Source organism: Gopherus evgoodei, chromosome 1, assembly GCF_007399415.2.
Source record: "Gopherus evgoodei ecotype Sinaloan lineage chromosome 1, rGopEvg1_v1.p, whole genome shotgun sequence".
Taxonomy (NCBI): domain Eukaryota; kingdom Metazoa; phylum Chordata; order Testudines; family Testudinidae; genus Gopherus; species Gopherus evgoodei.
Window position 1 is genome coordinate 78,868,097 of NC_044322.1, and position 27,460 is coordinate 78,895,556.

Sequence of the window (27,460 nt, forward strand, 5' to 3'; positions counted from 1 at the left end):
GGGCAGGACCCCTCCTCCTCATTCTGCCTCCATATCCCCTCCCCGGCCCCCCCCCACACTCTGAGGTCCCCCTCAGGCGACACCTCTCATTGCTCCCTCCCCCACACAACCCCCCCAACTGTCCCCCCCTCGCAGCCCCCACTGGTGCACGTGCACCACCACCAGAGATGCACCCCAACACCAAGGAGGGAGCCACACACAGCTGAGCTTTTACTAAAATACAAAATAAATAATCAAATAATAATAATAATTAATTGGCGCCCGGCCGACGCAAGGTACAGCCATAACACAACCGGACCCCCCGGCTGGTGCACCGCACCACCAGCCTGGAGGCCCAAAGACTGACCAAGTTGGCAAGGGCACAGGCACAGGCACGGTGCCACTCCCACCCCCCGCTCTGCTCAGTCTGCTCTCTCCAGTCCCCAAACCACTGCCCCGCCCCGCGACTCCCTGAGCCGGCCACGTGGTGCAGACGAGTAGAGGGCGGCGGGGAGGCGCGGCCGGAGGAAGGAAAGGAGCCCGAAAGCGAAAGGAAAATCGAGGCAGTAGCGTCCCCCCGCCCTTGCCAGGGCTGAGTCACGGCGGCCATGTGACGGGCAGACTCCAGTCAGCTGCTTCATCCCCACCCGGGACCGCTCGCTGCGGTCGGGCGTCTGGAGCAGCGGCCAGGGCTTCCCGGCGGGGGCTGCGCCGAGGGATGAGGGTCGGTTGCCACCGGGAGCTGCTGCTGCTGCTGCTGCTGCTAGTGGTTGGGATGCCTGCCTCCCTTGCAGGATCCCAGCCCCAGCAGCAGCGCACGTGGCCTGTGCCTTACAGGTGAGTTGGTGGTCTGCACAGGAAGCAAGGCTGGCTCACTGTGTGTGTATCACTCCCACTTTGGGGTTTTAGACACTTAAGTCAGAGCCTCTTTCCCTCTCCTCTTTGGGTGAGTGTGTGTAAACCAGACAATTTAAAGCTTCCTTGTTCAGGGGGATCACATGGTTAAAAAGGCGTAGGTTGAGTGTCAGCCTGTAGCACTACAGTGACCCCCTGGATTTGATTGCAGAAGTGGCTAATCCCAGGAGAAGTATCTGTTTGGCCAAGTAGCTCTTTTTGAAATCAAAGGGCTGACTTGTATCATTTGGGACTATACAAGTGAGTAACATTTTGCAAGTTGCAGTTTTGGTCAAAGCCTTAAAAAACTTAAGAATGGCCATACTGAGTCAGACCAATGGTCCATCTAGCCCAGCATCCTGTCCTCTGACAGTGGCTGGTGTCAAATGCTTCAGAGGGAATGAGCTAGTTGGGCTAGATGGACCATTGGTCTGATCCGGTGTGGCCATTCTTATGTACAGCACATTATAAATCAAGCCATCTCTGAACTGTTTAAGCATAGAAACTGCAATTGCTTCCCTTTTTCTGCTTGTAAAAGGTAGATTCTTAAACAAATACAAAAAACCAGGGGCAGTCTCTGAAAACAGGTTTCATAACTCCAGGAAGTCATTGGGCTTCACTGCTTTGAGTTGGCAAAAAGTTTTGTGAAATATTGTGTAACTAATTAAGATGGCTTTTTTGGTTTTTGCTTTCAAAATTGCAGTCTAGATTGAGGAATTTTGTAATGAGTCAAGAGCAAGCCTGAAAACTGCAGAGTGCTGAAAGATGTTGAGGTCACCATTGATTTCTTTTCTACAGTGATTTTCCATCTTCTAAGGGTGTTGTTTAAGTTCCCTAAAAATTGGAGCGTCTGTGTCAGGACTCCTTGAACCATTTTAGTAATTTTTTACTAGTTCTAGTACATTAATAAATCTAGTTTGCCAACGGACTGTTTAAGTGAGACACCTTTTTTCTGATACCTATTTTAGTTTGGTAGAGTCCATCCTCGCATTTCATTGTTGTACATAATGAAGTGTTAATAGTGATATAGTTAAAGCACCTGACATGCTTTCCATTTAAAACTCAGATATCCAGAGAGACTATAAATATGTACTAATGATTCCCTACTGGCTGCAACTGAACCTTTTAAAAAAATAAATAAATAAATAATTTAAAGTTTGAGACTTCTTTTTTAAGTCATCCAGAGTAATTCCTTGTTTGTCATGACATCCTATCAAATTCTCAATTTACAAGTAAGAGAATAGGTCCTGTAGACTTGACCTGGAATCTGAAAATCAAGCTGTGTTCTTTCTAACTGGTGGATCTTGGCCACAAACAGTAATAAGGGCCCTAACTTTTAGTGATACTTATAATTTAATTCTTATTGTTGTAAGCAGGAGCTGCAGGTGACTGAGGCCTCAGAAAATCAGGTCAAAATATTTTGTAATTGTAATTTAGTTAACAATCGTTATTGATGCATGAACTGATATGGAGTCCTGCTCACTGTTCTATGGTTGTATGGAATCTTCAGTGCTAACAGAAGTTAATTGTACCATAGAATTTTTTTCTTTAAATTAAATATTCAGTGTTATAAAGTGAGAAGATAAGATTCTGAATTTACACAGGGAGCTGATCTGCTGAAGGTGATATTTTTGCATAGCCACTTTTTGTTTTTCCTAGGTTGTCCTCTCAGATCTGCAGCTGTTTTTGGTGAACCAAATGTGTTTAATATTTTCACACACATGCTCTCTCTCTCTCTAATGCATGTCAGCTAGTTAATTTTATTAAAGGTAGATAAGATTCCAGTCCTGCAAGCACACATGCTTAACTTTAATGCCAGGAGTTGTTTCACTGGTTTAATTATATTAAGCTATATGCAGTCCACAGAACAAATTTTAATCTGGTTGATTATTTTTTTATTTTAAGTTAACAAATACAAAAGCCCCAAAGAAACTCAGCAATCAAAATCACAGTGGAAGAATATTTAGTATTCAATTCTGTATTTCTTTCCTCTCCTCTATAGCTGGAGCTTACTACTGAACACAGATGAAATTCTATGTCTGGTAGGAAGTTTAAATCCTGCTCCATAGCCTGTACATTTAATAAACAAATGGAATTGTGTATGTGATTGTCGGAGGATTTTGGGAGAAGGGATAGTAATATGTGTAGAAATTTTGTCTGACTTATGTGGGGAAGGACTTGTAATAGTTAACACCTCACTCTACCCTGTCCCACATCTAGTGAGTGTATGGGGGATTGGAGAAATAGTATCAAAGCACATCACATAGAAATAGTATCAAAGACTGATTACTGAATGCTAGAACGGAAACAAAACACATAGTAACTGTGGGATTGTTCCTCCCTCCACTGAAGTCAGTGGGGGGGTTGCCGTTGACTTCAGTGGGCGCAGAATTAGGCCCTATAATTTCAAACTAGTTGAAGCAAAACCAACCCTCATAAAGCATATAAGGGCTTGATCATCTCATACCTTTACTGAAATAAGCATATTTAATATCTGGGGAGGGATATTTAAATTGTGTGATTTGGATGTTGTTTATAATTTAATGTGAGAAGGAACAGGACCTAAGTGAAATATAGTGAATGAGTTAGAGTAGAATTTGAAGGTCGTTGGAGAACTTTTGCAGTGGAGAAATCATGGTTTTATGTTCTATATTGATAGTACTATACATGTAAAGCAGATGTCGGCAACCCCTGGCATGTGGCTTGCCAGGGTAAGGACCCTGACAGGCCATGCCAGTTTGTTTACCTCCCGCGTCCGCAGGGCTGATCGCCACTCCAGGCCAATGGGGGTGGTGGGAAGTGGCATGGGCCGAGGGATGTGCTGCGCCCGCTTCCCACCACCCCCATTGGCTTGGAGCGGCGAACTGCAGCCAGTGGGAGCCGCGATCGGCTGAACCTGCTGACGCGGCAGGTAAACAAACCAGCCTCGCCTGCCAGGGTGCTTACTCTGGCGAGCCGTGTGCCAGAGGTCGCCGACCCCTGATGTAGAGTCTGTTTTTCAGTTATTGTGAAAACAAGATGTGATTACCTAGAATGAGGTTATTGGAAGAGCTGAAAATCTCTGGAAGAAATGTGTGGATTTCAGATTCTTAGGCCGTCTTTATATGGGGGAAATTGACTGGCATCTTTATTCCAGAATAGCTGTTGAGGTATAATATAGCTATTCCAAAATAACTCCCTTTTATTGACACTCTGTTTCAGAATAAAAGTGATCTCGTTTCTGAATAATTACTCCACTTTGTGAGGAGAGTAATTATTTTGGAGTAAAGTCACTTTTATTCCAGAATAGTGTCTGCAGGGGTGCTATTCTGGAATATTTATTGCTGAATGGTTATTCCAGAATAGCTATTTCCTGTGTAGAAAAGCCCTTGGGACCAATTTTTGAAACAGATCTTAAACCAACCTTTAATCTTGTGGCCACAGTGTAGTGTGTGCAAGTACATTACAGTGCAATTAACATTTTTTCCCATATTAGACATCTAAATTTTATTATTTGCACTCACATATTGAAGGTACAATTTTTCGCCTTAGTCCTACAAACGTGCACCTGAGTAATCCTATGAACTCATTTGTATATGTGTTTTTTGGGGTTGGGGTCTTACGACTTTTAAAGGTGCTGCACACTCATAGCTCCCATTGGTTTTAAGGGGAGCTCCAGGTATTCAGAACTTCTAAAAATCTGGCCATTAGAGGCTGTTCTGAAAAGTGGCTCTTATAAGTGTCTTTTGTGGCATGCTACCTTTCTTCTGAAGCTACACTGAAAGTTTTCCATGCTTTTGTTTTTAAACATAGGCGTTTTGATTACCGTCCGAAAACAGATCCCTATTGTCAAGCTCGTTACACTTTCTGTCCTACTGGCTGTCCCATTCCAGTAATGAAGAATGAGGATGTCATTGAAGTCTATCGATTACAAGCTCCAGTGTGGGAATTCAAATATGGGGATCTGCTTGGACATTTGGTAGGGTGATGTTTTCATTTAACAAAAATGTATTAGTTTCAAATCAGTTAAATTCAGCAGCAAATGTCAACAGTAAGACTTAATTCATTATAATATTTTAGCATAGTTGTGTGGAGTATTGGAGGCTATGGGCTAGAAAACGGCTAACCTTGAAAGCAAGAGTTATGGAAGTAATTCAAGACAGAGTAGGAAAAGAACACAATGTGGTATTTTTGCCCTTACATACCAAGGATTGGAAATGTATTCTGTGTGCGTTAACTTATATTTATTTGCATTGACTTTAACATCACTTACAAAGAACACTTTGAATTGGTCCTTTATAACAAAATATCTGGCTAGTTTGTAGGAAAGATCTTGTTAATCTTATACATCTATAGCTTTGTTTTTTTAAATAAAGAAATAAGATCTCACAGAAACAAAGTCTGATTTGAATTAAATTTTGTATGAACATGGATACCTTTCTGATCTGAATAACCAGCTGCAGTCTGCCCTGTGGATCACTCGCTAACAGTGTTGCCAACTCTTTCGACTTCTATTACAAGTCTCACAATATATGGTGTTTCTCTTAAAGCCTCAGCTCCTGGAATCATGTGAATGCAACAGAATCTCAGCTGCTTTTTTTTAAAGTAAATTTCTAGCTGTTATGATTGCAGAGGGAAGCTTAAATATGTGTACTCTAGAGCAGTGGTTCTGAAACTGGGGCCGCTGCTTGCGTCCACAGGTTTGGCCGACTGCGGCTCCCACTGGCCGCAGTTCGCCGCTGCAGGAAGCAGTGCAGGCTGAGGTACGTGTTAACCGCCCTTCCCACAGCCCCCATTGGCCTAGAGCGACGAACCATGGCCAGTGGGAGTTGCGATCGGCTGAACCTGCGGACATGGCAGGTAAACAAACTGGCCCGGCCCGCCAGGGGCTTTTCCTGAACAAGCGGTGGCCCCAGTTTGAGAGCCACTGCTCTAGAGAGTAAAAAATGAGAAGGCAAATAGACTGAATCCAACACTTATTGTTAACAGCATGAATTTTGAGGTAATTCCATGATTTTGGGGCCTGACTCATGACTTTTGAATGCTTGTAGATGGCAACACTGAAGTTTTCAAATGGTTTACATTACTTTGTACAGGATTGGGTCCACAAAAGGATCTTCGTTTGTTGATGTTTGGTCCACTATTTGGGGTATTGGAGGGGGGATATGCAGAGATAAGAGGAAGTTTGATGCCTAACTCTGATTGAATAGCTAACTCGTAATTACCACTACTACAAGCTGCAAATGGAAGTCAGTGCAGGATACAGACAAGTATGATGTGAATCAGTATTTGTGTAATTTAGTGTGGTACATCCCATTTTACAGAACCCTATTTTCTAAACTACTATACAGTAGATAAGTAATGGAAAGTGAAGTTGGCACTACAAAACTGTTTTTCTTTGTGTTCATGATCTTTCCTCAGAATATTATGCATGATGCTGTTGGCTTCAAGAGTTCTCTAACTGGCAAAAATTACACAATGGAATGGTATGAACTCTTCCAACTTGGGAACTGCACATTTCCGCATCTCCGGCCTGACGTGGATGCACCGTTCTGGTGTAATCAGGGAGCTGCCTGCTTTTATGAAGGAATAGATGATGTACACTGGAAGGAAAATGGGACCTTGGTTCTGGTGACCGCTATATCAGGTAGATTTCAGAATCCTGTGGTGACACTAATACCATAATATATTAAGACAGGCTCACATTCATGTCAGACAGTATCTTTCCACTCATTTTTTGTGAGTCATTTGCAGTGCAGGGTGACTAAAGCTGTTAATTTGAAATTGAAATATTACTCTTCTAATTTTCTTAATATAGGAAGTGATATGGTAATACTGTCCTTTGAACAAGCTATGCTAAAAAGATGCTGTTAAGTGAGAATTGCTTAGTATGTCACGTGAGCACTTCTGCAAAAATAGTGGAGTCTTTTGAGTGTAAAAATAGCAAAACAGCTGAACCATTCTGGCCTCTTTTCATACACTTGTGCTGGAACACAGCCTCCTGCTGTGAAGTGGCAGATGAATTTTTAAATGGAAAAATTGAGAGAATTGTGTTGTGCTCTTGAACCAATAAGTAGGACATAAAAGGAAATGCTCTCAAGAACAGCTACAGTCACTCATCTCTTTTTTTTTTTTTTTCCCCCCAACTGTTGTATCATAAAACTGCAAATAATCCCAGTAGCAGTAACAGGCCTATCTAGCACATATTGCAGGACAAGTGGTGTATTTATTATAATTAGTCTTTTTGTATAGCTCACCAAAATAGCTTCTTGGTTCAGTCTACGTTATGGGCTCATCACAGCTCCTCAATGTGAAACTGAAATGCTAGGATAAAAATAACACTCTCCTTAACAAATACTAAACAGATTGCATGCAAAGGTCGTACAAGAATCTGCTGCCTTTTAAATAAAATGAATATACTGAATACTTCTATACACCTAGCTTGCTAAGTCTCTGGCACAGGCTGCTTTTCTTTCTAAACAGCGAAAATCAGATTAAAACTACAGACCTGTGTGTTTCAAACGCTACTGTGATGTGTTATTCTACCTAAGTTCCCTTCCATTTTCATCAGTTTGGCACCTCAACCTTGGAGTCTGCAGATTCCACCTGACTGATGCTGCTCAATAAAAAGCAGCCCATATAATGTAACAGAGCCTTAATTTATTAAATACATGGGCCTCCTCCATATTGATTAGACATCCACACCAGTTCTTTCATATCTGTTGGTAGCCTCTGGTACTGTTGATCATAATGTATTTTTGACCTTTCCTGTGGGTCCTAGCAGGAGTGGTTAGAATATCGCTTGTGAGGCACTTTCCTCTTGGGGAGATGCTGTAGTGTCGTTTTGGCAGGTTGCTCATTTTCCCAAGGGATTTTTGTGAAGGGTAATCCTTGACTCTGTTCCATTTTCCCTATTCTCTGGCACATATGTGAATCTGCTTGGGGAGAAAGTCAGATGGTTTGGGTTGTAGTGCTGCAGCATGTTGATGACACTCATACATCTTTGACCTGAATCTCTGTTACCATGTATCTTGTATAATCGTATGTACATGTGCAAATTGGGTGTGCATAGGACTTGCCAGACAGGATCAGGTCCATGGTCCATCTACTCCAATTTCCTGTCTCTGACAATGGTCAGCAACAAGTGCTTCAGAAGCAGGTGAAAAAAAACTACAGTAGGGAGATGTGGGATAATCTAACCCCCATGATTGCCTCCTACTTCTTAATTAGAGATTGGCTTAAGCCCCGAAGCATGTCGTTTTATATCCCTTCCAAAAATATTTAGCATTGATTGTTGTAACACTGGATGTTCTTGTTATCCTTGTAAATGCCTAATCCCTCTTTTAATTCTTGTTAAATTCTTCATCTTGGTGACATCCTGTGGCAATGAGTTCCACAGTTTAATTATTCATTGTATGCAAAAGTATTTCATCAGCTGTGAATTTGGTACTTCTCAGTTTCATTGACTGTCCCCTTGTTCTTGTATTGTGAGACATGGAGAATGAAATTCCTGATCAACCTTCTCTAGACTTTTTATTATCTTATACATATGTATCAGATCCCCTCCTACCTTCCTTCCTGAGGTAAACAGTCCCAATCTTTTCAATCTCTCTTCACGATAATTTTTCCTCACCCATAATCATTCTTGTCAGCATCCTCTGAACCCACTCCAATTTTGCAATGCCCCGTTTTAGGTGGGGTAACCAATATTGCATATGATATTCCAAATGAGGATACACCAGTGTTTAATAGTGGTATAGTATTTCTTACACATCCTAAAACCTTATTTGCTTTTTGGAACACAGCTGCATATTGAGCAGTGGTTTTCATGAATCTGTCTACGCTGATGCTATTTCCTGCAGCCTACCTCCAGGCCAGGGGTGGGCAAACTACAGCCGCAGGATTGCCCCCCTCGAGCCCCACGACACTCCCTGAAGTGGCTGGCATCATGTCCCTGTGGCCGGGGATGGGGGGGAAGGGGAGCAGAGGGCTCCATCCATGTGTTGCCCTTGCTTCCAGGCACCGCCCCCTCCCCCCGCAGCACCCATTGGCCGGGAACAGGGAACTGTGGCCAATGGGAGCTTCGGGGGAGGTACCTGGAGGTGCGGCAAGCAGCATGCGGAGCCCTGCGTCCCTCCTTCCCCAGGGGCTACAAGGACATGGTTCCAGCTACTTTCTGGAGCAGAGCGGGGCTGGGGCTGGCAGCCTGCCTTGGCCCCGGTATGCACCGCTGCCACCATGGAGCCCGAAGCCCTCCTGCACCCCACCCGCCAGCTCCCTGCCGTGAGCCCCCTGCTGCACCCTACACCCCTTTTGCACCCCAGTTCCCTGCCCTGAGCCCCCTGCTGCATCTCGCACCCCAATCCCCTGCCCTGAGCCCCCTGCTGCATCCCACACCCTAACTCCCTCGCCTGAGCCCCCTGCCTGCACCCCAACCCCCTGCTGCATCCCACACCCCATTCCCCTGCCTTGAGCCCCCTGCCTGCACCTCAACCCCCTGCTGCACCCCAGGCCCCTGCCCTGAGCCCCGTGCTGCATCCCACACCCCTTCTGCACCCTGAGCCCCCTGCCTGCACCCCAACCCCCTGCTGCACCTCAACTCCCAGCCTTGAGTCCCCACGACACCCCTCATGCACCATCTGGGGGCAGGGAGGGGGCAGAGTTGGGGTGGAGACTTCAGGAAAGGGGTTGGAATAGGGGCAGAGAAGGGGTGCGAATAGGTGGGGCCTCATGGAAGGGGTGGAGTGGGGGCAGGGCCGGGGGCAGCAGGGGGGGCTGTCAGTGATGCGGCCCTCGGACCAATGAACTAGCCCTCATGTGGCCCTCGTGGTCATTTGCGTTTGAAACCCCTTAGGTAATTCAATTTCCCCACTTTCAATGTGCATTACTTTGGATGTACCAATACTGACCTTCGTCTGCAGTTGTACTTTCCATTTATTTATCTTGGTGTATCACTGCCATCTCTGGATGTGACTAACCTAAATAACTCTATAACGTCTCCAAATTTTCTTGCATCTTACTTGCATCCTTTCCTGATTGTTAATGTAGTAAACATCACTGGACCTAGCACAGAACCTTGAGGTACCCCACTGTTAACCTTGTGCCATGATGAAAATTGACCATTTATGTCTACTTGTTTCTGTATGCTAACTAGTTTTGATCCATGACACTAATTTGCTTCTCACCCCAGGGCTAATTAGCTTCTTTAGTAGGTTCTGGTTAGGGACCTTCTTGAAAGGCTGTTGAAGTCAATAATTTATGTCAGTTTTTTCTCCTTTGCCCACTACTTTATTGACCTATAAAGAATTTTAAGAGATTATTGAGACAACTTCCCTCTGCAGAAACCTTGTGATTAGGCCTCATTGTATCATGATCTTCCAAGTGTTTTATTATTTGGTTTTTAATTATTGTTTCAATCAAATACAGCTGTTAGGTTTACTGGTGTGTAATTCCCTGGGTCAGCCTTGGAGCCTTCTTAAAACATAGATCAGGGGTCGGCCATCTCTGGCACATGGCTCGCCAGGGTAAGCAGGGCTGGGGGCAGCACCCTGGTAAGCACCCTGGCAGGCCCGGCCAGTTTGTTTATCTGCCGCGTCGGCAGGTTCGGTGGATTGCGACTCCTATGCGCCGCAGTTCGCTGTCCCAGGCCAATGGGGGCAGCGGGAAGCAGTGTGGGCGAGGGATGTGCTGGCCGCGGCTTCCCGCTGCCCCCATTGGCCTGGGACGGCGAACCGTGGCCAGTGGGAACCACGGTCTGTCGAAGCTGCCGACACGGCTGGTAAACAAACTGGCCCGGCCCACCAGGGTACTTACCTGGCAAGCCACGTGCCAGAGGTTGCCAACTCCTGACATAGATATCACCTTTCTGTCCAAAGTATACTAGCTGTTTTTTAATGATTGTGTGTTTTTGGTAGCCACTGTGCCACTTCATACTTAAGTTTCCTCAGCACTCTTGGACGTACACTGGGCCTGGTGACTAGGTGCTTTGTAAATTATCAGTTTGCTCCATCACCTTGTCTTCTGACACCTCAATGTCTGGTAGTACCTCTTGTGTATTACCAGAAAAGAACAGGTCTGAGGTAACTGTCTCCCTGGCATCCTCTATGGTGATGACTGAGACAAAGGAATCATTTATTCTCTCAGCAGTGTCCCTCCTTAATTGCTCCCTTTCACTCCTCTGACTCAGTAGACCACCAGTTCTTTTGCAGGCTTCTGACTTCTAATAGACTTACAAAATTTCAGTTTGTTTTTATCCCTTTTAACTGTTTGCTTTTCAGAATCCATGTGAGCCTCTCTAATTTCCATTTTACATACTGCTTGCTGTAATTTGTGTGTGTTTATTGGTTTCATTGGGATTAGATTTCAAATCTGGAAAGATCTATTTGGCTCAAATAACCTCTCTAACTTGGCCATTTAGCCAGACTGGTTGCCTTTTTACTTTCCTTGTTCCTTTTTGTTCAGAGGTATACATTCCTTCTGAGACTCTGCTATTGTTTCCTTATGCCATATCTAAGGATTTAACTGCCTTTACTTTTGACTTTAGGGCATTTTTGACCAGTCTCCTCCTTTTTATTGAAATATTCCTGTCATAAACATACAGCTAAGGGTAGCATAAAATCCCCCTTTACCCTATAAAGGGTTAATTCCTCTTTTACCTGTAAAGGGTTAAGAAGCTCAGATAACCTGGGTCCTGACCAAAAGGACCAATAAGGGGAGAAGATACTTTCAAATCTGTGGGGGAAGGTTTTGGTCTGTGTCTCTTGGAGCCAGCCAAGAAACCAGGAAAGGAAATTACATCTTCTTAAGTATATCTGAACTAAGCATCTAGTCTTGCAGAAATAGTAAGTAATAGCAAAAAAGAAATGCCCGGGATGGAAGCTGGAGGCATGAAGGTAGGCATAGCGGTTGGTAGGTTTTCGGTATAACACCACCCTATTCCGGGCACATCACACGAGCCATTGTCTACAGCCAAGCACTGAGGTACATCTGCATCTGCTCTAACCCCTCAGACAGAGACCAACACCTACATAATCTCCACCAAGCATTCTCAAAACTACAATACCTGCATGAGGAAATAAGGAAACAGATCAACAGAGCCAGACTTGTACCCAGAAGCCTCCTACTGGAAGACAACCCCAAGAAAGAAACCAACAGGACTCCACTGGCCATCACATACAGTCCCCAGCTAAAACCCTTCCAACGCATCATCAGTGATCTACAACCCATCCTGGACAATGATCCCACACTTTCACAGGCCTTGGGTGGCAGGCCAGTCCTCACCCACAGACAACCTGCCAACCTGAAACATATTCTCACCAGTGACTGCACACCGCACCATAGTAACTCTAGCTCAGGAACCAATTCATGCAACAAACCTCGATGCCAACTCTGACCACATATCTACACCAGCGACACCATCACAGGACCTAACCAGATTGGCCACATCATCACCGGTTCATTCACCTGCACATCCACCAATGTAATATACGCCATCATATGCCAGCAATGCCCCTCTGCTATGTACAATCTTCATCCAAGAATATTAAAAGAACTGGCACATGAAATTGCAAGCCCGTTAGCAAGAATTTTTAATGAATTGGTAAACTCAGGGATTGTACCGTACGACTGGAGAATTGCTAACATAGTTCCTATCTTTTAAGAAAGGGAAAAAATGTGATCCAAGTAACTATAGGCCTGTTAGTTTGACATCTGTAGTATGTAAGGTCTTGGAAAAATTTTTGAAGGAGAAAGTAGTTAAGGACATTGAGGTCAATGGTAATTGGGACAAATTACAACATGGTTTTACTAAGGGTAGATTGTGCCAAACCAACCTGATCTCCTTCTTTGAGAAGGTGACAGATTATTTAGACAAAGGAAATGCGGTAGACCTAATTTACCTCGATTTCAGTAAGGCATTTGACACGGTTCCACATGGGGAGTTATTAGTTAAATTGGAAAAGATGGGGATCAATATGAAAATTGAAAGGTGGATAAGGAACTGGTTAAAGGGGAGACTACAACGGGTCGTACTGAAGGGTGAACTGTCAGGCTGGAAGGAGGTTACTAGTGGAATTCCTTAAGGATCGGTTTTGGGACCAATCTTATTTAACCTTTTAATTACTGACCTCGGCACCAAAAGCAGGAATGTGCTAATAAAGTTTGCGGATGACACAAAGCTGGGGGGTATTGCTAGCACGGAGAAGGACCGGGATATCATACAGGAAGATCTGGATGACCTTGTAAACTGGAGTAATAGTAATAGGATGAAATTTAATAGTGAAAAGTGCAAGGTCATGCACTTAGGGATTAATAATAAGAATTTTAGATATACATTGGGGATGCATCAGTTGGAAGCAACAGAGGAGAAGGACCTTGGAGTATTGGTTGATCGCAGGATGACTATGAGCCGTCAATGTGATATGGCCGTTAAAAAAGCTTATGTGGTTTTAGGATGTATCAGGCGAGGTATTTCCAGCAAAGATAAGGAGGTGTTAGTACCGTTTATATAAGGCACTGGTGAGACCTCACCTGGAATACTGTGTGCAGTTCTGGTCTCCCATGTTTAAGAAGGATGAATTCAAACTGGAACAGGTTCAGAGACGGGCTACTAGGATGTTCCGAGGACTGGAGAACCTGTCATATGAAAGGAGACTCAAAGAGCTTGGCTTGTTTAGTTTAGCCAAAAGAAGGCTGAGGGGGGATATGCTTGCTCTTTATGAATATATCAGAGGGATTAATATTAGGGAGGGAGAGGAATTATTTAAGCTTAGTACCAATGTAGACACAAGAACAAATGGGTATAAACTGGATACTAGGAAGTTTAGACTTGAAATTAGATGAAGGTTTCTAACCATTAGAGGAGTGAAGATCTGAAACAGCCTTCCAAGGGGAGTAGTGGGGGCAAAAGACATATCTGGCTTTAAGACTAAGCTTGATAAGTTTATGGAAGGGATGGTATGATGGGATAGCTTAATTTTGGCAATTGATTTTTGATATCAGCAGATAAGTATGCCCAGTGTTCTGTGATGGGATGTTGGATGGGATGGGATCTGAGTTACTGCAGAGAATTCTTTCCTGAGTGCTGGCTGGTGAGTCTTTCCCACATGCTCAGGGTTTAGCTGATCGCCATATTTGGGGTCGGGAAGGAATTTTCCTCTGGGGCAGATTGGCAGAGGCCCTGGAGGTTTTTCGCCTTCCTCTGCAGCATGGGGCACGGGTCACTTGCTGGTGGATTCTCTGCAGTTTGAGGTCTTCAAACCACAATTTGAAGACTTCAATAACTCGGACACAGGTTAGGGGTTTGTTATAGAAGTGGATGGGTAGGGTTCTGTGGCCTGCTTTGTGCAGGAGGTCAGACTAGATGATCACATTGGTCCCTTCTGACCTTAAAGTCTATGGTCAAACTGGGCAGTCTCTACGGAAAAGGATAAATGGACACAAATCAGATATTAGGAATGGCAATATACAAAAACCTGTAGGAGAACACTTCAGCCTCCCTTGCCACATTATAGCAGACCTTAAGGTGGCCATCCGGCAGCAAAAAAACTTCGAGACCAGACTTCGAGAAACTGCTGAGTTTCAGTTCATCTGCAAATTTGACACAGTCAGCTCAGGATTAAACAAAGACTGTGAATGGCTTGCCAACTACAAAACCAGTTTCTCCTCCCTTGGTTTTCACACCTCAACTGCTAGAACAGGGCCTCATCCTCCCTGATTGAGCTAACCTTGTTATCTCTAGCTTGCTTGCATATATATACCTGCCCCTGGAAATTTCCACTACATGCATCTGATGAAGTGGGTATTCACCCACGAAAGCTCATGCTCCAAAACGTCTGTTAGCCTATAAGGTGCCACAGGATTCTTTGCTGCTTTTACAGATCCAGACTAACACGGCTACCCCTCTGATACTATCCTATCAAAGAAAGCTATCAGATTGGCTTGACACGATTTGTTTTTTACAAATCCATGCTTGGCTATTCCGTATCACCTTAACACCTTCCAAGCGTTTGCAGATGATTTCCTTAATTACTTGCTCCATTATCTTTCCTGGCACAGAAGTTAAACTAATTGGTCTGTAGTTTCCTGGGTTGTTTTTATTTCCCTTTTTATAGATGGGCGCTATATTTGCCCTTTTCCAGTCTTCTGGAATCTCTCCCGTCTTCCATGATTTTCCAAAGATAATAGCTAGAGGCTCAGATACAACCTCTATTAGCTCCTTGAGTATTCTAGGATGCATTTCATCAGGCCCTGGTGACTTGCAGGCATCTAACTTTTCTAAGTGATTTTTAACTTGTTCTTTTTTTATTTTATCTTCTAAACCTACCGCCTTCCCATTAGCATTCACTATGTTAGGCATTCCTTCAGACTTCTCCGTGAAGACCGAAACGAAGAAGTCATTAAGCATTTCTGCCATTTCCAAGTTTCTTGTTACTGTTTCTCCCTCTTCACTGAGCAGTAGGCCTACCTCGTCCTTGGTCTTCCTTTTGCTTCTAATGTATTGATAAAAAGTCTTCTTGTTTCCCTTTATTCCTGTAGCTAGTTTGAGCTCATTTGTGCCCTCGCCTTTCTAATCTTGCCCCTGCATTCCTGTGTTCTTTGCCTATATTAATCCTTTGTAATCTGTCCTATTTTCTATTTTTTATATGACTCTTTTTTATTTTTTAGATCACGCAAGATCTCGTGGTTAAGCCAAGGTGTTCTTTTGCCACATTTTCTATCTTTCCTTTCTTTTATAACTTACAGGTTTTTCCTAGAGGGGAAATCCTCTGTGTTCTTGAGTCTTTTGTTATTCTATAAAGTTCTTACCATCCTGACTTTATGGAGGTGATTCTTTTACCCTTTCTGTAATTAAAATTCTTCTTTTAAAAACTTGATTGATTTTTCATTGTTCTTAAGATGCAAGGGTACCAATTGGTGAGGATAATATTCTCAAGCCTCCCCAGAAAAGGGGGTTTACGGGCTTGTGGGGATATTTGGGCAAGGTAGGGCTCCAAGTGGCCTCACTAAATGTTTGTTTAAATCACTTGGTGGTGGCAGCAATACTAAGGCTAGGAAGGAGTTTGGGCCTTGGGAAAGTTTTTAAACTAAGCTGGTAAAAATAAGCTTAGGGGGTCTTTCATGTGGGTCCCCACATCTGTACCCCAGAGTTCGAAGTGGGGAAGGAACCCTGACAATTCCTTTCTAGGATGTTGAATCTAATTGTATTATGGTCATTACTACTTAGTGCAGGGGAGGGCCAACTACGGCCCGCGGTCTGGATCCAGCCTGTCAGGGCTTTCAATCTGGCCTGTGGGATTGCCAGCCCTGTGGCACTGCCAGCCCTGTGGCACAGCGAGGCAAAGCCAGGCTCCCTGTCTGCCCTGGCCCTGCGCCGGTCCCGGAAGCGGATGACACCACATCCCTGCGGCCTCTGGAAGAGTGGGAGCAGAGGAGTCTGTGCGCAGGCACTGCCCCCCGCAGCTCCCATTGGCTGGGAACGGGGAACTGTAGCCAATGGGAGCTTTGGGGGTGGTACCTGCAGGCAAGGGCAATGTGTGGTGAAGCCCCACCCCCAGGAGCTACTGCCAGACATGCTAGCCACTTCCGGGAGCAACGTGGGGCCAGGGCAGGCAGGGAGCCTGCCTTAGCCCTGCTGCACACTGCTGCCAATCCAGAGTCGCTCAAGGTAAGCAGTTCCAGGCCAGAGTCGCACCCCGAACCCCTCGTGCACCACGCACCCCAACCCCCTGCCTTGAGCCTTGTGCTGCACCCCAACCCCCTGCCTTGAGCCCCCTGCTTCACCTCCACCCCTCCTGCACTCCAGCCCCCTGCCCTGAGTCCCCTGACGCACCCCTCCTGTACCCTAACTCCCCACCCTAAGTCTCCTTCCCATCCTTCCCGCACCATATGCAGAACATTGCAGAATTTAAAATATTTGGTGCAGAATTCCCTCAAGAGCACCAGGATTCTGGGTGGCGCAATCTGGGTGGAGGCAGCAATGCGGGGTTCTGAATGCAGGGGGAATGGGACTCTGTAGGGGAATTTAGGTGAAGGTGGTCAGGGCTCAGTGTGTGTGGGGAGAGAGAGCGGGGCTTGGTGTGGAGGGGTCAGGGTGCAGCTGTTCAGTGGGATGGGGGTCCGAGTGTGGGGGGATCCTGATACAGGGGTGAGGCTTGGCGGGATAGGGGCTTGGGGAGCTGAGTGAGGGTTTCTGGGTGCAGGGGGCTCCTGATGCGGAGAGGGCTCGGTGGGGGGAGGCTTCTTGGTGCACGGGTAGGAGGAGGGCTCACTGTAGAGGGAGCTGTGCCCCCTGTCCACCCAGCCTCCGTGCATCTGGATCCCCAACTGCTGAGACTCCCCCACCCCACCCCGACCCCCAGACACACCCATCCACAGTGCAGAGCTTCCTGCAGCCAGGGGAAGATTTTGGGGTTTGATCTGACCTAGATCCTCCCCCCTCCTCCCCCAGTTGAGACTAATGGCCCTGGGTGGCCAGGACATCCCCAGTCCGCCCCTTCCCCCTATGACAGAACAGACGCATCTGAGCTGCCTAGCTGCCAGGGAGGGATGAGTGAGTACTGGTGCCACTTCTCTTTGCTTCGCCATAGAAACCATTTTCTGCAAGGAGGCAAATGGAATCCGGGGAGGGTGGGGGGGAGAGGCAGATTTTTCTGCTCGCAGTTGTGCAGAACTCCCCCAGGAGTACCAGTTCTTTCAACCTTCCCTCACAGATCAGGTTTTCTAAACCTTTTATCCTTTTTGTTGCTCTCTTTGGACTTTCTCTTAATTCGTACATATCTATCTAAAGTGTGCAGCATAAAACTGGAAGCAGTATTCCAGCTGAGGCTCCACCAGAGCTGAGTAGATTGAAACAATTACCTTTCGGGTCTTGTATATGACACCCTTGTTAATATGTCCCCAAATGACGTAACCTTTTTTGCAATTGCCCCATTGATGATTTATATTCAGTTGTGATACAGTATAATCTCCAGATCTTTGTCTGCCTTATTGTTGCCTAACCAGTTATTCCCCATTTTTTGTATTTGTGATTTTGAGTTGTGAATTTTAGTACTTTGCACTTGTCTTTTAGATAATTCCATCTTATTGATTTCAAACCAATTTGTCAATATCATTTTTGAATTCTAATCCAGTCCTCCAAAGTGTTTACAACCTCTCCCCCTTGGTGCCAGACACAAATTTTATAAGCATAATCTCCGCTCCATCATTCAAATCATTAATGAAAATATTGAACAGTGTCAGATCCAGGACAGACCTCTGTAGGACCTTCTTGTAGGTTTTGGTCCTGATGACTTTGGGGCCCAATCTTGCAAAAACTAAGCAAATCAGCACTACCAAGAGTCTGCAGTTTTGGGCTCCTAACACCACAGAATTTTTTGTGCAATTGTGGCTTTCTGGTATTTTCACTGTGATAGGAGAATGCTCTGGAAATCACTTTTTTCATTGCTCGGACAACGGAGTGTGTTGACCTTTAGAAAATACTGCATGGCATTTTTACTCCCTCAGACTTTAACTTAGTAAGAAATGTGTGTGGGCTGAATTTCTTCAGCGGGTAGGTTTGAACATTTTTTGGGTAACTTCTGCCAGTTTTGGGATTTACATTTTGTAATATCTGAACATCACTTTAAAGGGGCACAGAGTTGCTAGTAAGGGCATGTGTTTTAAAACATTAAAAAAGTAAAGATGATAATTTTATAATTTCAATTGCATGCCCAGTTCATGCATAATCTTTTAATAAGTTTGTTGCGGCAGCCCTTTTTATTTAACGATAAAAATCCCAGCCTTGTGAAGAGAGGGAAACACCATCCCACGATATACACTGCAGTACACCCCAAGAATATGAAGTGTAATTAAAATTCCTCTCTGTGCAGCATACAATGGCAGGGTCGCTGTTAATACAGGATTTATGACTGTATTATGAACCAGAATCCTAGGCAGTTCCAAAATTTCAACCAACAGTGATAAAAGAATTGAGTGGTGGTGGTTGTTGTTTTGTTGTTTGTATTGCAGCTAGGGAGCCCCAGTTATGGCTCAGGAGGACCCCGGTGCTGTACAAACACAGAACAAAAAGACAGTTCCTGCCCCAAAGAGCTTCCAATCTAAGTACAAACAGGAGAAAACAGGTGGATTCAGACAGATAGGGGCGTACCAGGAAACAGTGAGACAATATTGGTCAGTATGACAGGGAGTGGTCTCCGCAAACCTTTGTCAAGTTTTTTGTGGGCTTTGAGGCAAAGGGGCTTTTTTAAAGGAAAGATTTGAAGGAGAACAATGAAGTGGCTTTCTGGTGTGTATGGGGTGCCCCACTGAAACGGGGAGGGGCAGCATGTGAGAAAGCACAGGTGCTTATTTGAAAATTTAACAAGTGATGGATGCTGGCATCATGGGTCAGTTAGAGGCTAGTGAATGAGAGATGGCTAGGTAGTGTAGGGATAGGCAGTTAAAGGCTTTACAAGTGAAAATCAGCAGCTTATGTTTGATGCAATAGGGAAAGGGGAGGGAAGAGAGTGGTGGTGTGGTCAAGGAACAGGCTAGGAAAAGAGTCTTTGCAAGAGCATTCTGAATGGATATGAGACGGGCAAGACTGCAGCGGCAGCCGATTTAGCATAGTAGTGAAGACAAGCCCTTAGAGTTGTGTAAGGTATGTGACTTGGCACCACGTGACATTTTGATTAGAAACTAGAATGATATAAAATTAACATGGCACACATTAAATTATTAGAAATTGTCTAGTTGATAGGTCTCAAAATATAATTGTAAACAGGAAATCATCATCATCGAGTGGGTGTGTTTCCAGTGGATCCCACAGGGACAGGTTCATGGCCCTATGCTATTTAATATTTTTATCAGTTACCTGGAAGAAAACATAAAATCATTACTGATAAAGTTTGTAGATGATGCAAAAATAGCGGGAGTGATAAATAATGAAGACTGATCTGAATTGCTTAATAAAGTGTGTGCAAGCAAACACTGTGTGTTTTAATATGGCTAAATGTAAATGTATACATCTAGGAACAAAGAATGTAGGCCATACTTACATGATGCAGGACTCTATCCTGGGAAGCGGTGACACCAGAAAAGATTTGGAGTCATGGTGGATAAACAGCTGAATATGAGCTCCCGTGTGATGCTGTGGCCAAAAGAGCTAATGTAATCCTCAAATGCATACATAGTGGAACCTTGGTTTTTATAACCCTATATTTTACCTCTGTCTGTATCCCTGTATTTGGCACTGGTGTGATCACTACTGGAATACTGTGTTCAGTTCTGGCATCCACAGTTCAAGAAGGATGTCGACAAATTGGAGAGTTCAGAGAAGAGCTACGAGAATGTTTAAAGGATTAGAAAATGTGCCTGATAGTAATAGACTCAAAAAAGTCAATCTGTTTAGCTTAACAAAGAGAAAGTTAAGCGATGACATGGGGAATAAATGTTTAATAATGGGTTCTTCAGTCTAGCAGAAAAAGGTATAACATAATCCAATGGCTGGAAGTTTGTTAGACAAATTCAGGCTGGAAATAAGGTGTACATTTTTAACAGTGAGGGTAATTAATAAGGCTTAAGATTTTTGTCATTAATATTTTTAGTAAAACTCACGGACAGGTCAGGGGCAGTAAAGAAAAATTCACAGAAGCCCATGATCTGTCCCTGACTGTTACTAAAAATATCCATGATAAAATGGGAAGGGGCTGGGCAGCTGCAGGGTGGCTAGGAGCTCTGGGACCCCACCACCTGTGGGGCAGAGAGCTGCAGGGTCCCCCTTCCCACCCACCCCTGGCAGCAGGAAGCTGTGGGGTCCCCCTGTTGCCCACAGCAGCTGGGAGTTGCAGGGTACCCCCACTGCCCATGGTGGCTCAGAGCTTGAGGACCTGCTGCCTCCGGTGGTGAGAGTACCTCACAACTCCCCGCCGCTGCGGGAGGCAGCAGGACCCTGCAGCTCCCAGCCGACGGGGCTGAAGTCACAGAGGTCTTTGGAAGTCAAGGATTCCATGACTTCTGCGACCTTCATGACAAAATCATAGCCTTAGTAATTAACCATTGGAACAATTTAACAAGGGTTGTGGTGGGTGTTTGGATGCTTTTCTGAAAGGCATGCTCATTATTTTGGGGAAGTTCTATGGCCTGTGTTATACACGGGGTCAAACTAGATGATCACAATGGTCCTTTCTAGTCTTGTAATCTATGAATTGTATGCATTTGTCAGTATTGTTTTCCATAATGCTTATGGACATATCCTATTTCTATATTTTACAGGAACAATGTTTAACCAAATGGCAAAATGGGTACAATATGACAACGAAACTGGGATATACTATGAAACCTGGACAGTTCGAGCAAGTCCTGACAAGCATGCGGTAGTGTGGTTTGAATCTTATGAATGCTCGAAATTTATATTAAGAACATACCAGAAGTTGGCTGATTTAGGGGCTATATTTAATAAGATACAAACAAATTACACCACCATTACTTTGTTTACTGGAGAACCCATTTACTTGGGGAATGAAACATCTATTTTTGGACCTCTAGGAAACAAAACAGTGGCTGCAGCCATAAGAGATTTCTACTATCCATTCAAACCTCCTCAGTCTGTTGAAGAGTTCTTTTTGAATGTTTTAAAAATAGTAGATCAGATTGTCTTGAACCACCAGTTTTACCTCTTTTACAACTTAGACTACTGGCTTTTACCTGTGAAGTCCCCTTACATCAAAATAACTTATGAAGAGATCCCTTTACCTAATGAAGACAATACACGGCTTGGTTTGTAATTATTTCATTAGGTGTAGGTTGTATGGCTATTCAGTGACTCTTCTGCCCTGCCTTGGGTGAAGAAAGAGTCCCCTTTCTTGCTAGCAGCATTACAGCCCCAGAATTCTCAAGGGGTTTGGACCTGTCATTGGCCACATGGTTGCAAGTCATCTGCTCCTCCTTAAAGAGAGGAGTCTACAGGAGCTGGTTACCAGCAGACACAGTGGGTTGCTAGCTTGACTCCATCAAAGATGTACCTTTTACTCATTGGAACGCTGTACATTTCATATTTGAAAGGATGGAACTGGGACGAGTTGTCCTGGAACATGAGGAAGTGAGCAGACATGGAAATGGGTTGAGAGCTGTTGGTAGATTACAGCTGTCATGCTGATCACTCCTTTGTTAGAAGGTGATGGTGGTGGTTTGTGTTTTGCTTTTGGACAGCCTGACACCTTACCAGAATTACTAAAGAAAGCATAGATAAGGCTGGCTCCCCTCAGATACAACTTAAGTCTCTTACACAAATGAAAGAAGTATTGGAACTGACTAGCCAACACAAATCATGGTAGGGCCCATATGCTGGTCCTTTGGCCAGACCAAACGTGAGTGGCCACGTCTCAGCTCCGCTCACTTATAATGGAGAGGTAGCTGGGCCTGACATGAGTGGTGCTGTGACCTTACACACAGGCTTTCAATGCTATTCACTCAGATTGGACAGGATGGGGATCCAGGGGTCAGTGTGATAAGGTGTGGGGGGGGGAGCGGGAGGGGGAGGGACACCTGAGCAGGGGGAAATCTCTGACCCCCACCACATACACACTTTAAGTGGTACACCATGGCCCCTGCTAGGGACCTTCACCATCAAAGAGCTACAGTAATGATTATTTTCTTCTCAACTTAACCCAAAGTAAATGAGATTTTTCAGGTCAGTGCTTGAGATTTGTTTCTACTTAAGCTTGCTGTTTGTGAAGGAATTTAGCCAGCTGTGATGCCTTCAAAAATTCATATTCACAGAGTTGAAGGAATATGAAACAAAAGAGCATTATTCATTTTTATAAAAGAACCCACACCACCTTCAAGAATAGGCACAAAGTGGCTGTCAGAGTACTGCTAGAAGTCTTGATGCATCCTCTTACTACTTAAATTCTAACATACTTCTTTAAAAAGAGCCTGATTTAGGCATAAATAAATCAATATCAATGTACCATAGTCCTAAGGACCACAGCACGTGTATGGCTTTTTAAAAAGTATTATACTTACGTATTTTTCATATGCAAGAGATGGATTCTCTTGTAGAGAGCTGTAGGAGCCAGATTTAGCTAAAGTATTAATAATCTTAATTTAACATTTTTTAAAAGCATTAAAGTTACTAGTGCTTTTTAATAGCCTGCTTAATATGCATGTCACTGACTCCACAGGCTGCAGTGGACAGATATCCGCATTAAAGGTACCATTCCAGTTAGAGCAGTGAAGTATTAAGTGGGAACAGATCATTACTTTGGGATATCCAGCAGTAGGGTCCCCTGCAGCTCTGAATTTGCAAGTGACTGTAGAGAAGTTTTTAGTGATGCTTTTTCAGCTGTAATTCTTTAATAGCTAGGGCACTATTTCCAGTCTAACACCTCACAGCTACATTGTCTTCTTTAAGTGTGCAAAGTCTGACTATGGTTCAAGGGAGTGAGCAGCTGAACACTTGGCTACTGGTAACCTGCTGAGGTGACAGGTATTGATGGAACAGGAATAATCACATCTAATTTGAGTTTGCAGTCTGTCTGTGTAGTACTAGGATTTTATGGTTGTATTTTGTATAATTTAGAATGAAAAATAAAGCATGTATTGATGTATGATATGATTTGATCATATTCTGCCAGCCACCCTTTTTGAAACCAGAAACGAATGGCCTAGTGTGCCATTCGTAAAGATGCGTCAGCCAGAATCTTGTCTGAAGCTGATTTCAAGGCAGTAAGAGACATTTAGGGTCACCACTTTGTTGTAGGTTTAAAATTAGCATTTTTGAAATAGGTAAAAGAATGCAATGATTGTTTTCTCCTGCACTGCAATTTGATGTTCCTGTTCAAATCAATCCTGTTTTGTGTGTGAATGAGAAAAGTGTGTGTTAGAAGAAAAGTGTGAAGGCCATCACTGGACCAGATGGTCTTGGGAGGAACCAAGAACAGATATAAAGGTGCCAGGAGATTGCAACATGCCCCTATTGAGATGTCAAAGGAGGGCAGATTGATAACTCTAAAGATGAAGCAGGCACCTATCACTCAGGACAAGATAGCTGTGATCAAAACCAGCATGGAGTAACTCCCCAAGAGACTGATGAAGGAACCAAGATAAAGATGAGAACAATTTAAGAAAACAAGCACGTGTCAAAGAGCAATTGAATACAGCAAGATAATGCAAAACTCATTGGTCCTAATGAAGAAATATTACTATATAAACAGGGTGCTTTGCCATGAAACTTTGGGGTAGTCTTGGCAGGATGAATCCAGAGGGTCATGTCGTGACCAACAGAACTCGGCTCCTCCCTACCCGTGATTAACCTAACTGGCCGCTAGGTTGCTCCAGACTCTGGACTGGTAATGATAACATCAACTGGTGGGACAGTGTGTGTGTCTGTGTGATTGAATGCATATGCTAATTGTTGTATCTCCAATAAACACAGCATATTGTCTTTTCCCCTGAAAAAGGTCCTGGGTGCTTTTTATAAGCATAACATTTGGAACAAGTGACTGGTTACAGAAGCAACATCAAAACTTGTACATTGTTAATATTAAAATATTTGGTCTAACAACACTCACTCATGCCCGTCACCCCAATCGTGGTATGGGCCGCCAACAGAAGATCTCCAGAGTCGTCTATCCTGGGCCATTCGTTCTAACTGGTTCCAGGTATAGCCCATTTTTTTGCTATCAGCCTGAAGGTCACATCGCCAGGTGTTTCTTGGACGGCCTCTTTTCTGCTTGCCTTGAGGGTTCCACCACAGTGCCTGTCTGGTGTTGTTAGTTGGCTGCTTGCGTAATGTATGTCCTATCCAACCCCACCTTCTCCTTCTGATTTCTTCCTCTGCTGGGAGTTGACAGGTCCTCTCCAAGAGGTGGATGTTACTGATGATGTCTGGCCAGCGGATCTGGAGAATCCTTCTGAGGCAGCTATTTATGAAGGTCTGGATCTCCCTGATGGTTGTTTTGGTTGTCCTCCAGGTTTCAGCTCCATACAGTAGGACTGATTTCACATTGGAGTTGAACAGTCGAATTTTTTTGCCAAAGACAGCTCTCTAGAGCTCCAGATGTTCTTGAGCTGTAAGAAGGCTGCTCTTGCCTTACCAGTCCTTACTTTGATTCTAATAACAGTGAGTAGCATTATTCCTTCCATGTAAATGAACACTTTGCTATGGAATATGTTAACATAGCAGTGGTGGTAGAGCTGCCAGGGTTTGATTATAAGAGCCCGTGTTAGACCTGAATTATACAGTACTGTCTCCCTCTTACTGCTACAATTACTACGCTTTCCCCTATCATTCAGTATATTTTAAATTGTAGAAGACCTAGCAAATTTAAGACAATCAGCAAAATGTATTACAGAACTTGCCAAGTAAAAGCTAGAGACTGATAGCTAGAATTTTTGGCCCATAGGAGGAGGTTGCAAGCCCAAGGTAGATGATGTTTGGTACATGGAAGCACCACTTTTTTTTTTCTTATTATTTTTGGGCAGGTTTGGAGCAGGGCATGTTGATTCCAAAAGTAGCTGCTTCACTTAGTATTTGCCACTGCCTCCAGCAATAGTACAGTTAACGTGATGGTTCTACTCTAGAGACCAGCAAATAAAAATTAGTGTTGCCAGCTATGTTCAGTAGACTCTGGCATGAATAGGAGCAATTCACACATTTTAGAGCTATTGTCTAAAGCTGTACATAGAAGTAATTACATTGGGTAACATTTTGAAGGTTATCTTTTAAACTATAAGATAGTGTTTTCAAATTGCAGCATGAAGGCCACAATCAGGTGGGACATAACTTGGTTTAATGTAGCTGTATATAGTCCATTGTCCACTGAGAGTGACAGTTTTAAGAAGAAAATATGTATTTAAGGATGAATTTAAAGTGTGTTCCTTGAGCAGTACACTACTACTTTTAAACTCTTGTATTTAAATCAGGTGTGTTACTATGGGGAAGAACAGCAGCCATCTCTCCTCACTTCCCTGGAGCAGCAGCAGCTCTGGCTGCTGCATTGCTTACCAGCCTATAGGAGCCTCAGGGAGAACAGGTTGACTGGCTCTGCCTGAACGTAAGGGAACTTCTAGCAAAAGTTGGCTTCCTTCTGTACGGAACTGCCCAGGAGAGGGGAAGAGGTTGAGAACCAACAACGTTATAGATGACTCCCACATTATCCACCCCTGCCTTTCCTCTCCTTTGATCTTTCAATTTGTCTCCTTTGTTTAGGCCTTAGGGGTGAGTAGCACTAATTTCAGCAATACAGGAACAGAAATATAGTTGTCAGACTAGTGGTCCACCTCATCCAGTATTCTGTCACTTTAAAGGCTAGTCCCAGATGCTTCAGACACACCCTGCAGCAGGCAGCTGTAGGATAACCAGCTTCCTGGAAAAATCATTCTCACCCTGAGGCCTAAAGCATGAGGGTTTAATATCCTTGATAAAACAGTTGCATTTACTGTAACTACTCTGCATATTCCCATGAGTCATATAAATCCTGATACTGTGCCGAACAAGCATCAATGCAAAACCCTATTGTGGATAAAGGCCAAGATTTAAAAAAACTGGGAGCCTAAACAGGCTTCTAAACAACAAATACGATTTTCAGCCAGGTTAAGCACACATCAATTAAACAAAAGCCAACAAGATACTTGGCCAAGGAAAGCTTGGTATGTGGAGGTATGTTCTGCCAGTGAAGATCATGGGTTTGTTATAGTAAGTAGCAGCAGCAGCACAGCTACACCAGTTATTTAAATTAGGCTAGATAAGACCTTATGTTTAGTGAACTGAATCTTTAGTGAATACTTTATTTTGTTTATAGACAAACACTAGGAATTCACCAGTTTGAAACTCTACTCTTGCCTCCCTGCCTTTCATTAAGTATGGTTTGAGCAGGTTAGGTTGGGAACATGAAAATTTCCCTTGATGTAAGGAGGGCCACAGATCCATGATTGGGGGTGTGGGGTGTCTCTGCTTTAGGCAGCTTTGGAGGAATATCTGACTGTCTCAGTTGGCAGGTTTTACCCTGCCACTGACTGATCTTTCCACAGCCTAGACCCTGTCTAACCACTCTGTATCAGGCCATGTCTACACTACAAACTTTGGTTGATATAAGTTACATTTGTGTACAGCTGCCAAAGTTAGTCTGGCGCTTGTTGGTGTGCATGCTTGGGTCCGCACAGTATGTACTTACCAGGAGTGCTTGTGTCGATGCAAAGTGTGATGCAGGGTGGGTAGGTAGCCCAGCTTGTCACATGCCACCATTTGGCACAATGCATGGCAATTGCACTCTGGAAGTTTTTAACGCTGGCTTGCTTTACTGAGATGGTCCAAAATGACCAAAGCTTTGCTTTGCTTCACGTCATTAACTAGACCTACCGAAAATACAAAGAGGGCAAGTTTAATGCTGTTAATTTCAGCAAAGTAAATGGAGTTGATGAAGTATCAGAGGGGTAGCCGTGTTTAGTCTGGATCTGTAAAAGCAGCAAAAAATCCTGTGGCACCTTATAGACTAACAGACATTTTGGAGCATGAGCTTTCGTGGGTGAATACTCACTTCGTCAGATGCATGTAATGGAAATTTCCAGAGGCAGGTATATATATATATGCAGGCAAGCTAGAGATAATGAGGTTAGTTCAATCATGGAG

The 27,460-nt window shown here is 44.0% G+C and overlaps 1 protein-coding gene across 1 annotated transcript; it reads left to right on the forward strand.

Annotated features, from left to right (window-relative positions):
* The first annotated feature begins 613 nt into the window (after positions 1–613).
* CLN5 (CLN5 intracellular trafficking protein) lies at positions 614–23,768 on the forward strand. Its single transcript, XM_030566882.1, has 4 exons — positions 614–816; positions 4,666–4,831; positions 6,274–6,499; positions 21,103–23,768. Exons 1-4 carry the CDS (start codon positions 698–700, stop codon positions 21,612–21,614), a joined length of 1,023 nt encoding a protein of 340 aa, XP_030422742.1. The 5' UTR covers positions 614–697; the 3' UTR covers positions 21,615–23,768.
* Positions 23,769–27,460: the final 3,692 nt, after the last annotated feature.